The 10,774-nt window shown below is 35.9% G+C and overlaps 1 protein-coding gene across 1 annotated transcript; it reads right to left on the reverse strand.

The window, feature by feature from the left end:
- Positions 1-2,235: 2,235 nt before the first annotated feature.
- LOC141708134 (uncharacterized protein At2g27730, mitochondrial) lies at positions 2,236-6,120 on the reverse strand. Its single transcript, XM_074511615.1, has 4 exons — positions 5,967-6,120; positions 4,690-4,801; positions 3,087-3,125; positions 2,236-2,686 (listed from the first exon to the last, which is right to left on the reverse strand). The coding sequence occupies exons 2-4, from the start codon at positions 4,789-4,791 to the stop codon at positions 2,480-2,482; spliced, it is 348 nt and encodes a 115-aa protein (XP_074367716.1). The 5' UTR covers positions 4,792-4,801; positions 5,967-6,120; the 3' UTR covers positions 2,236-2,479.
- Positions 6,121-10,774: the final 4,654 nt, after the last annotated feature.

The following is a 10,774-nucleotide window of genomic DNA, read 5'->3' on the forward strand; positions in this document are numbered from 1 at the left end:
CACTGAATCAGGGAAGGATCATTGAACCTAAACATTATTATCAGGCTTTGAAAATCCCAGAGTGGTATGAAGCTATGAGCTTTGAGCTTGCTGCCTTCGAGCAAATCACATTTGGACCATAACACGGTTGCCTCTTAACAAAAAGGTTGTGGGCTGCAAATGACTATATAAAGTAAAGTATTTAGCAGATGAAAAACTTGATCGATATAAAACCAGATTGATAGCTAAGGGTTTTACACAAACAGCAAACATGGATTATTTTGAGACTTTTGCCCCGGTGGCAAAAATGACTTTTTTCCGGCTGCTTCTTGCATTGGCTGCTATGTATAACTAGAAAATCACTCAACTAGATGTAACTAATGCATTTCTGCATGGTTTTCTAGATGAAGAGGTTTACATGGCTTGTCCAGATGGATATCAGATTCCTGAACATATTCTGCATCAATTTCCAAATCAAAAACTGGTCTGCAAGCTCCTCAAATCATTGTATGGCCTTAAACAAGCTCCCAGGCAGTGATTTATTGCTCTTTCTTCAGCCTTAATTTTCTTTGGTTTTGTGCAGACAGTTGGTGATCCTAGTATGTTTATGACTGGGAACAATATCACTTGAATGGCTCAAGTAACTGATTGTTTGAGCACCCAGTTTAAGATTAAGGACCTTAGAGCTCTTCATTTCTTTTTGGCTATCCAGGTTCTCAGGACTGTGATTGCCATCTTTATGCATCAGCATAAATACACCTATGATATTCTCAAGGGATTTGAACATCTCCATTCCAAGTCTACTATTAATCCAATGGAGCAGCAGCATGAACTTCTTCAAGAGTCTGATAGCCCTCTCTTACAGAATGCAGCTGCTTATTGCAGACTACCTGGGTGGTTGATTTATCTTACAATTTCACGTCCAGACTTGTCTAATGTTGTTCATGTTCCTTCTCAATACATGCATAGTCCACGATCTGTTCACTGGCATGCATCTCTTAAGCTTGTGAGGTATCTGTCTTTCACCAGTGGTCAAGTTCTATTTTATATTCATTCTTCCAATCATGTGTTAAGTGCATACTGTGATGCTGATTCAGGTGGTTGCAAGTTGACTCGTCAGTCTTTAACTGGGTTCTGTGTTACTCTGGGTGGCACTCTCATTGCCTGGAAGTGCAAAAAAACAGCGGACTATGTCTTGATCCTCAGAGTATCGAAGCGTGGCTGACACAGTGTGCGAAATTACTTGGCCAGTGTCTTTCTTCTCTGAACTTAATGCTGATCACGTTACTCATCTACCTTTGTTCTGCGATAATCAGTCCGCTCTTTACATTACTTCCAATCCATTTTCCACGAACGCACGAATCACGTAGAGATTAAATGTCACTTGATTCGACAGAAGTTAAAAACTAGGCTCATTTCTACTCAACATATCTCTTCACATGAGCAGCCTGCAAACTTGTTTACCAAGGCCCTCGCTTCAGCTCAATTGGCTTACTTACTGTCCAAGTTAGGAGTTTGCATTTCTCATCCTACTTCTTACTTGAGTGGGGTGTTGGATAATAAAAGGCTGATGCTGATTGTACAGCCAAGTGTGGTGGCACCCGACACAACCTTCTTTCCCAACAAAAGTTGTTAGACAAATATATGTACACTACGAGGTTTTTACATCTTTACTCTCTCTGTATGTCTCTCTCTCCCGTTGTAATCTCTCTCCCATTGTAATCTCTCTATAAACTCTACAGATTCATCATTAAAATTCGATATATAGTTTAAGATCTAAATTCTGTAAGTGTAAATCAGCGTGAGTTACATAATTATGATTTGTAACACACAACATCCCACATAATCGAATATAAATAAGAACTTGGGATGGGAAGCCCCTCATATTAAAGCATCAACCAAAAGGGCAAAGTTTTCCTGTTCGAATCAATATCCACTAGGGGTATCTTTTTCTTTATGTCTACAGTTACTGAATGCAAGTTGCATATAGCCTTTCAATCAAAAACCATATTCCAATACCAAAACCATATTCCAATACCATTTAAAAACATCGACTTAACTTATACTATCCAACTTCCGACAAAACCAAATCTATAAAAGTATTTTTAATGTTGGAATGAAATAGTGAATGCTTTCATGACATCAATGGCAATGCATGATATTGCTCTCCCACCCCTGGACATTCTACTGAAACTGTGAAAGTTAAATATAGGATTAAAAATTTAAGCTTAGAGATGTGCTAATTAAGACTACATATGGAAGAGCAATAACACATTATAAAAATTGACACATTAGAAACAATCACTTGGTAAACATCAAAATGGTTGTACCTTCTCCAGACCAAAAAAGAAGATAAGGTCTACAAATTTTTGCTTTTACTTGCAGAACAGAAATTTTGTTGGTAGTTCAGAAGAGGGTCTTTATCTTATTTTTCATCGTCAACAAGTTGGAAACTCACAGGCACCTTCTAGTCAGGCAACTGTAATGACAAGCAAATCACCTAGTCTTGGACCTCTTCTTGTTTCTTGTTTGATTTGAGATACCACCCAAGGGCACCCAAGAGAGTAACAGTACCAGCTAGAACTGCATAATTTCGGTGTTTATCAGTTGAGACTCCAGAGTTTGAGGTCTGGCTAGTAGCTTTAGCATCGGTTACAGATCCAGACTCCCCTGCAGCTGTTGGTGGTTTCTCTTCTGGATTAGGACCCTGGAATCAAACGACACCAAGAATAAGATTTCATTTTCTGGGTCAAGACTGGAGCGATCATCTAATTAACATGAATTTAACTATGTATGCAGGAACACAGCCTTAACGTAACTATGCTTAAGGAATTCTTTGAACTGACATGGGACATCTACTCTAATAAAGTCCAAAGGCAAGCTGATGTGTTGTTTACAATAGCCAACTATAAAAAATTTAAGTACACCCAAATCTTTTCTGTTTATGGTTATATATAATCTTGTACAAGTGCTCCACCCAAATCCATAATTTCTTTTTTCATGTTAAGAGTTATACCAAAAACTGTGACACATTTGAAACTTACAATCGCTACATGCACCAACCGAAACTGACAAACAGAAAAAGAAAAACTGCAGCTTGAGCATACCTTACGTGCAAGTTTCTCCAACTTCTCCTTTTCAATTTTCTGCAGTAACGAAGAAATCAATCAAGCTACGATTGCAGTATCAAATTTAGGAGAAAAAATAGATAAATATCTGTGCAGAACAGACTATTTAATATCCACCTCATAAGTTCTAACAAACTATAACAAAATACTTTCCCAGTTTTCCTTTTCATGACTTTACACCAAAAACCTATAATGCAGCTCTAATATGGATCCCATATGCTTATAAAAATAGAGCAAAAAGCTATGCATATAAAATGTAAGAGAGAACAGACAGTATGAGATCCAAAGAACATCAGAGGCACTAGGTATCACAATTCTGCGTATACACTTAGAAGATGAGTAACAATTTAAAGAAACTTTAGAAATCTCAAGTAATACTCAAGTTCCAAATGAACGCTGTCATTATAATATATAACAAACAAAGAACAATCTTCATTTCGATGTCCACATTGACAATATATAAGAATTCCCAACCAAATCCATACACAGTTAATAGACATTTGAAAAAGAACGAGTCTATAAAACATGTCCAAGTGCCTTAATCTGCAACCAGCTACATTCTTGCAAACAATAACAAGCAAGGTATGGATGTCAACAAGAAATATATCATATAAAATAGAAATTAAATAGTAAAAATAGTGCAATGTAAATTGAAAGCTGACTGATTAAAAGATCATAAGACCATTTGTAGGAGAGGAGAGAACAAAATATAAATTGCTACTTCATATGTGGAGTTTACAAAGATAATCTGTAAATATAAGTGGCCTCACATGCAACCAAAAGTATTTGTAACTGATACATGAACAACAAATTATATCCAGATATTTGACCACCTAAGATTAAGAAATACTCGATAAAGTCCACACCTCTGAATGGTAAAATGTTAAGAGATAAATGCATTCGCAGCTTTGTAACTCCTAAAAGAATTAGCTATACCCAAATCCATAGCACAAGTGTGTTAGCATGCACACATGCATATATAGAGAGATTTATATTAACATTGGCTACAAAGTACCTTAATATAAACATTGACATTTGAACCAAATCCATACACAGTTAATAGACATTTGAAAAAGAACGAGTCTATGAAACATGTCCAAGTGCCTTAATCTGCAACCAGCTACATTCTTGCAAACAATAACAAGCAAGGTATGGATGTCAACAAGAAATATATCATATAAAATAGAAATTAAATAGTAAAAATAGTGCAATGTAAATTGAAAGCTGACTGATTAAAAGATCATGAGACCATTTGTAGGAGAGGAGAGAACAAAATATAAATTGCTACTTCATATGTGGAGTTTACAAAGATAATCTGTAAATATAAGTGGCCTCACATGCAACCAAAAGTATTTGTAACTGATACATGAACAACAAATTATATCCAGATATTTGACCACCTAAGGTTAAGAAATACTCGATAAAGTCCACACCTCTGAATGGTAAAATGTTAAGAGATAAATGCATTCGCAGCTTTGTAACTCCTAAAAGAATTAGCTATACCCAAATCCATAGCACAAGTGTGTTAGCATGCACACATGCATATATAGAGAGATTTATATTAACATTGGCTACAAAGTACCTTAATATAAACATTTTCAGCAGCTTTTTCTTCCTCACTCAAGACTTTGCCGCTACTTGAAAACCTACGAGACACGAACCTAGCAAGTGCCCTTGATGACATGGTTGTTATTCTGCAAAATGAGACAAAGTCACTTCTAATTCCATCACAAACTATCAGACAGATCTTAATGTAACAGAGTCTTAGAGTTTACTAAATAAATAGTTAACAGACAAAAATCACAGAGGTTGAACAAAATACTGAAGCAAATACTTTTATTATGCATTTTCTTTGACAGCATAATCTTCCCGGAGCCATTTGCTTGTAACAACCAAAGAGACAAATGGATTACGGGAGTCAGATTAAACCATGGAAATTCTACTAAAAAGAAAAAAATCAACTAAACAAGTAAGGATGCAGAACATCTACCATGTAACAGAGCTTCGTAAAATGCAATCAAAACAGAAAAAATAGTGTTCAGAAGTACACAATAATTAGAATAGATACCGGTTACACACCAACAAACAATCATACTTAATCTGCATAGTTTCTAATCGTACTACACGGTACACGCCTTTAATTAACAACTTAATAATCAAGTGTAAACTAAATATTTGAATTTAAGGCATAACCAAACACTGCTTGTTGAGGAATATAAACATCAATCAAATGTCTTTAACCTAAATTACTTGTTAACTAATACTGTATAGTCGAAGGCATAATAAAACCGCATTCTTATATACACATTTAAATACGAAAACAATAAATCGGATTTAGGCAACACAGTAAGATATATAAGTAGTATCCACCGCCATCAATATGTGTACATATAACCTGACTCAAAGACAATTAATAACACAGATATTGGGCATTTGGGCGTTTTTGGGTTCCTACATTTAATATACACACATACAATCATGTGCGATAGAGATTTACGATATGGATTCTGACTTGTAAGATACGAAGATTTCAACATTAACAGATTCATTTAAGTTCTAAAACAAGTAAATCCACACATCAATCAAGATAAACACAATGTCGTTTCCGACTGAATAGAAATGCTAAACATAACTCAACAAGCTCTATTTCAACAACGCATATAAAAAATGAAAAGCAATTAATAATTAGGAGAAAACATCCTAATATTAGGCACTCGGTTTCGCACAGAACGAGGTTCGATTCATGGAATAATGTTAATACACACTTTGAGCAAACAAACCTTAACAGATAATAAACATAATTAGTAGAAAAAATTCGATTAATCGACATTGCAAATACATATGTGTGTGTGTGTTTACCGGAAGATTTAGCGGTGATGTAGAGTGAGAATGTGTCTGTGCGTGAGACTATATAGAAAGTGAGCTAAATGCTTTTGCTTCGGGAAGAGAAAAGGTTTTATTGGGGAATTATATATACAGAATTAATAATTTGTACTATCCATCCTTTCGAACGTCTTGATTTTTCTCCCACAATTTTTTTAATTGCAGTTTGTATACCTGAAGTATAATTTTATTGCACGGACTTGTCTAAATTATATTTCTAGCCAGTTGCATGGCTAAATTATTTTATTTTTATATCGAAGGGGCTCCGTGTCCTCTCCGTCAGACTGTGTTTAACGGCGTTAGGACTGAAAGTAATGAATCATGGGTAAAATAGTAATATCAGTAGGAATGTAATATGTAACCCTCCTATCAGACACATTTTCCCTCCAATTGCAAGTTAGCTCTTTTAGTCTCTCTCCCCTCTCTCCTAAGGCGATAACTGCAGGCGATTACCATAGCGATCGGGACGAAATGAGTTGGTATCTGAGACTTAAGGAAGATGCTGAGATTTACAAGCCACGAGAATGCCCTGATTATCGTGGTAAGCTTCATAACTTGTTGCATGTGTATTGAATGATATTGATGCTTTATGATTATGTATGGATATGATTTATAATTAGGTTTTTGATGGTAAATAATTGTAGTACAAAATAGGGTTTTGTAGTACAAATTAGGGTTTTGTACTCATTGTTATGATTTAAAAAGAATTTCGATGGTAAATGATTGTAGTACAGATTAGGGTTTTGATTTGTAATTGAAAATGTTGTTTATTACTTGATAACAATGTCCGATTATAGTCTATTTTTAAAAGCATAGCTGCATATGCTAATTTTTGAGTGAAATGTGCATTTGTTATGAATAAAATTTGTATTTGTATATGAATAAATGTGCAGAAATAGAGTTCTTTTCAATTAAATTGCACCATGGTGGAGAAATGAAGGAGAAACCAAAATGTTATGTTGGGGGTAGTATAGATTACTTCGACTACTGTGATGCCGATCATATCAGTTTAATAGAAATAGGACATATGCTTAAAGAGGTTGGGGAAATTGGGTATTCTAAATTATGGTATAGGTTGCCTGGTACCGATATGGAAAGGGGGTGTGCTGAGCTAGATAATGATGAGGAAGTCATGCTAATGTGTACTTTAATGCCCAAGGCTAGATATGTTGACATATTTGTGTCAACAATCCCTCCTATACGTGTATCGCAGCCTGATGAAGAAGTAGCCTGGGAAAATGAGACACCAACACAAGCTGAGAATTACACACAAGAGTTAGAGGTTGAGTATGTAGATGAGAATCTTAGGCAAGAACTACCGCAAATTGAGTACACTACTGCAGAATATCCTAGGCCAGAAGAGAATTGGTCCAACTTTGATTTTGGTTTTAGCACACAAGCTGAGATTAACCAAGAAGAAGAGGTTAGAGAATTTGAGGGTTTGGACAAGGATTTCTCTGATCCACTAGATACAGATGATGAGGATTTTGAGTGGGATGGAAATGAAGATGATAGTGATGAGGAGTCATTTCATTCTGACAGCAGCAATAAGGATGAAAGTGATGATGAGTTAATATTTGAAGGAAATGTGGATGAATTGAATTTCATGCATTTTCAAGACAAAGGGAAAATAGTAGAGGAGGATGATGATGTTTCAACTGTGTATGCAGAATCTGATGAAGAGAGAATTGCTGCCAATTCAACTGATGAGGAAGTTGAAGTCACATATCCAGTGTTTAATCCAGATCTTGACATGGTGAAGCCTGTATTTGAAGTTGGATTGTGTTTTAAAGATTCGAAGACATTCCGGCAAGCTGTAAAGAAACATGCCATACTAGAAAGAAGGCCAATCATCAATTGCAGGAACTTTGGTAGAAAGGTTCAGTACATTTGTGAAAAGCCCTGTAAATGGAGGATTTATGCATCTCCAATGGGCAGATCAACAACTTATCAGATCAAAACTTACTACAAGGAACATACTTGTATGCCAACCTTCATTCAGAAACAGATTAACTCTAAGTGGCTTGCTGATTATTATGAGCAAGATATACGCATGAATCCTACCTGGCCCATTAGTGCATTTCATAAGAAAATTGTTAATGAACTGAAGTGTCATGTCAGCAAACATGCAGTTTATAGGGCAAAGACAAGAGCCCTGGTGAAGATTAATGGAACTCATGCAGATCAGTACAAATTGCTGTGGAAATATGCTTATGCAATAAGAAATGTGCTCCCTGAAAGTACTGTTAAAATTTTGACTGAAGATCCTGAGCCTGGTGAAGAAAGGGGTAGATTTTTGAGATTTTATGTATGTCTTGGACCATTAAAGAAGGCATTTACTGAGAATTGTAGGAAGATTGTAGGGCTAGATGGGTGCCACTTAAAAGGACCCTATGGTGGTCAGCTTCTGGCAGCAGTTGGGGTAGATGCCAATGATGGCATGTACCCCATTGCTTGGGGGGTTGTTGAGTCTGAAACAACAGATTCTTGGACTTGGTTTCTTCAATTTTTAAGTCAAGATTTGAAGATTGCTAATGATAAAGAGTGGACCTTCATATCAGATAGACAAAAGGTATATTCCCATCTTTTAGTACTTGCATTAAATTCCCAACCCCCCTATTTTTACTTTCATTTAACTTGCATTTTATGGTTGCAAATTAGGGATTAATAAATGCTCTGGAAGTCACTGTAAAAAAACATGCACATGCAAGAAATGGGACCTCACTGGGCTTCCTTGTTATCATGCATGTGCATGTATTGCACTAAGGAATGAACCTTGGGAAATGCATGTTAAGGACTGTTATAAGAAGCACACCTACATGAAGGTATTTTATTTATTTTTGCATAATTACACTATATGGTATATGATATTACACATTTTGCATACACATAATTAGAGCATTTACTCTATGGTATTACACATTCTTGCAGTTATATAGCCATACATTAGAACCTGTAGTTGGTCCTGAATTTTGGGAAGACTGCAATGAACCTGAGCCTTTACCGCCCACTATTAAGATCCCAACTGGTAGGTCAAGAAAGAAAAGGACCACTAAGAATGATATACCAAGAGATCCCACAAAACTTCAAAGAACAGGTACGAAGATGCAATGCACTTATTGCACAGCCAGTGGTCATAATTGGAGGAGTTGTGCTGCAAGGGTGAGATATAGAGGTAGGAAAAACAAAGGTGAAGTGTGGAACTTGTGGGAAAGAAGGTCATAATGCAAGGACCTGTGGAAAGAAGGTACATACATTTGAGTTTTGTGTTTTAAATAGTTTTGTTCTACTTCATTATATGTTTCTCCACTTTAATGTTTCAGAAGAAAAGCACCACTGCAACTCCAACAGCCAGTGCAGCTGAAAATCAAACTCCAACAACCACTCTAACCAGAGGAAGAATAGCAGAAAAACAAAAGTCCAGCAATGCAGCTAAAGATTCTGATTTTCAGGAACCAAGCTCCAAAAGGACCAAAGCACAGCAGCAAAGAGGAAAAAATCCACCAAACAAAACTTCCAACACTCTCAAGAAGTTAGAGGCTGCAGCAAAAAGGAGTAACAAAGCTGCTTCTAAACAAGGAAATGGTGCTAAGAAAGCACCTTGGAAAATCTAGCCATGTTGTGTTAAAACTTTTGTTAAAGCTTAAGTTAAACCTTGCATAAGCAGTAGGATATGTTGTACCACTTGGTATGAAAACCAAGTTGGAAACTTTGACATCTTTTGAGTCTCTTTTGAATGGTATCGCAAGGAAACTTTGAAATCTTTTTAATGTTATCGCAATATTTTATTAATCTTCATTTCATCATACATAATTCATTGCAAACTCATTACATAAGTACATAAGCTTAACTTACTTTTAATCCATTACATAAGTGCATAAAAGAAAGTAGACTTTAGCATCGACTGTCAATTCATTTCTTACTGAATAAACCATAAACAAAGACCAAAGCTATACCAAAAAATAAACACTTCCACTTCCTTGCTTCTTTCTTCCAAAACTTCACTTCTTCTTCATGATTTGCAGAAACTTTCTTCTCTTCATCGAGCCTTCGAAGCCTCCTTAACAACCCTACAATCACCCCTTTACTCTGATTGCAAAATGGAGCATCAACCCACCTGAAAAATCCACAACCATTTTCACCTTCAACGCAACCTAAAAACCTTCTACCAGCGTTGGCATCTGTCCACGCTGTCCTTTCCACCGCCCATCTTCCACATAAACAGATATTTGGCATGAATTTTTGATTTTCGATCTTCAGTTAAGCTTTGCACTGCATCTGCTACACTCATCTTCTTATATACACGAGATATATCCGTTCAAATACATGAAGACGGAAATACCCCTGGCTCTGTTACATTTTCACGGTGAAACAGACGGGGAGGACACGGAGCCCCTTCGATATAAAAATAAAATAATTTAGCCATGCAACTGGCTAGAAATATAATTTAGACAAGTCCGTGCAATAAAATTATACTTCAGGTATACAAACTGCAATTAAGTCATTTTTTTTATGTTTCTGTACTTTATATTATGTAAGGTGAATTGTATCATAATTATATATTAAATATACTATAAATTATATATATAATTGATGTAAAGGTCGGAGTGGTTTGGTTATCAGGATTAGGGTTAATAATAAATCCGATTTGGATCATATCAGACTTGATCCATATCCTTATTTATTTAATTTTACCGGATTCAGATTCAGATCGGATTTCAGTCGAATTTTTTATGACCCAATCCATATTCGGATCCATTAGGATCACGGATTTTCGGATCGCA

Source organism: Apium graveolens, chromosome 2, assembly GCF_009905375.1.
Source record: "Apium graveolens cultivar Ventura chromosome 2, ASM990537v1, whole genome shotgun sequence".
In the NCBI taxonomy this organism is placed as follows: Eukaryota; Viridiplantae; Streptophyta; class Magnoliopsida; order Apiales; family Apiaceae; genus Apium; species Apium graveolens.